Source organism: Myotis brandtii, unplaced genomic scaffold (genome assembly GCF_000412655.1).
Source record: "Myotis brandtii unplaced genomic scaffold, ASM41265v1 scaffold250, whole genome shotgun sequence".
In the NCBI taxonomy this organism is placed as follows: domain Eukaryota; kingdom Metazoa; phylum Chordata; class Mammalia; order Chiroptera; family Vespertilionidae; genus Myotis; species Myotis brandtii.
Window position 1 is genome coordinate 2,027,816 of NW_005359478.1, and position 1,990 is coordinate 2,029,805.

General features: G+C 61.8%; 1 protein-coding gene across 1 annotated transcript in view; it reads left to right on the forward strand.

Moving 5' to 3' along the window:
• Positions 1-1,990, forward strand: part of TRIM46 (tripartite motif containing 46) — a 9,151-nt gene that overhangs the window by 4,743 nt on the left and 2,418 nt on the right. Inside the window, exons 8-9 of the mRNA XM_014540647.1 lie at positions 767-1,069; positions 1,871-1,988. Of these exons, the coding sequence (XP_014396133.1) occupies positions 767-1,069; positions 1,871-1,988 (421 nt within the window). The remainder of the gene's footprint in view (positions 1-766; positions 1,070-1,870; positions 1,989-1,990) is intronic.

The following is a 1,990-nucleotide window of genomic DNA, read 5'->3' on the forward strand; positions in this document are numbered from 1 at the left end:
GGCCCCGCGCTCAGCGCTGCTTCTCCCTCTCTTTGTTTGTAGGCTGTGGCCACCGCGGACTCTGCTCCGGAGCACCCCAGGCAAGTCAGCGGCCCGGGCCCCTGCTCCACCCGCAGCCCCCTGCAGCTTGGCCACCACTCTCTGCTTCCTTCCCTGTCCTGCCTTAACCAGACTCTCGTCCTCCCCAGTCCTCCCAGCCCAGGCCTGTCTCTCTTCCACCTTCCTTAGGTGTTTGTCCAATCCTTGCCCTTTGTCCTTGTGACCCTTGTCCTCTGGACTTTTCTCTTTTCCTTGACCTTTGTCTCCTGACATCAAGCTTTTGCTCGCCCTCTGTTGTCCCCCCTTTCGGTCTTGCTGACCCTCATCCCCTCCCTCCCGCTCTGTCCCCTCCTTCCGTTCAGTGCCCTCTTGCCTGGGTCCCAGTGGCCTTTCCCTGGGCTCCTCTTTATTCCTAGAATAAAAGGGTCATAGAAAGAAGGGTCTCCCTCGGGTCTGAGGCCCTCATTTGACAGGGAGGAAACTGAGGCCCGAAAGGGGAGGTCACACCCAAGGCCAGTGCGCAGACAAGACCAGCACCCAGCGAGCACCTGCCTCTCTCCTCCCTTGGGCTCTGTCTGCCCATCCCTGCCCAGTGCCCAGATGGGTCTCTCCCCGGTCCCTCTCACCCACACTCACCCCCCGGCTCCCGCTGCTTTCCCTCTTCCTGCCTCCCTCCATGCCCGGCCAGTGGCCAGCCCCTGACTGACCCGACTGTCTCTCCCAACAGTGCCCGAGGCTCCGGTCATCGACACGCAGCGCACCTTCGCCTACGACCAGATCTTCCTGTGCTGGCGGCTGCCCCCGCACTCACCGCCTGCCTGGCACTACACCATTGAGTTCCGGCGCACGGACGTGCCTGCCCAGCCGGGCCCCACCCACTGGCAACGGCGGGAGGAGGTGAGGGGCACCAGTGCCCTGCTGGAGAACCCCGACACCGGCTCCGTATACGTGCTGCGTGTCCGCGGCTGCAACAAGGCCGGCTATGGCGAGTACAGTGAGGACGTGCACCTGCACACCCCCCCAGCGCCTGGTGAGTGGCAGAGGGGTGGGCACAGGGTGGCACAGACAGGGCACAGGGCATACTGGGGCCCAGGCACTGACCGGCGGGGCCGGGTGAGCGCTGCAGAGACGGGATGATGCCGGGGTCACACTCACTCACTCTGGAGCTAGGTTTGCTGTGTTCACATCCCAGCTCTGCCTCTTGCCAACTGCATGGCTTTGGGCAAGTTTTTCAGCCTCTCTGAACTTCAAGTTCCTCTTCTGCAGGGGCATATACAATACTCACCTCAGAGGGCTGTTGTGAGAATTAATTGAATTGATTCATGTAAAGTCTTAACAGAGTTTCCACCTCAAGTAAGGGCTCAATAAGTGACAGTACAGTGACTGTCCAGAACATAGTGTGGACCCTGGGACACAGGCATCATAAAGGAGCATCACCCCCCCCTAGGGGCGGATGAGGGAGGGGCTGGATGTCAGGACCAGATGTGAGCACCAGTGTGGGCTGGAAGGTGTAGGCAGATGTGGGGGTGTCACCACATGGAACGGAACAGCCGGGGGAAGGGCTGAGAGGAAGCCCTGTGAGTCAGCTGGTCTGGGGACCGGTTTCCGTGTCCACGAGTCATCACTCGACTCCTCGGGGGTCCCATGCCCACTTGGAATCTCCACTTCTTTCTTCCCTGTGCCCCTCGTTCCAGTTCCCCGGGCCCTGTTCCCAACGCCCTGGGCAGCGCATTCCGTGTTCTGAAACCTCCCAGTGTCCTGTCCTCACGCCTCACTGTCCCCAGTTTGTCCCTGAGGTCCTTCCTTTTGTCTCAACCTCCCCCCACTCCAGTCCTTCACTTCTTCCTCGACGGCCGCTGGGGCGCCAGCCGGGAGAGGCTGGCCATCAGCAAGGACCAGCGGGCGGTGCGCAGTGTTCCGGGGCTGCCCCTGCTCCTGGCCTCTGAGCGGC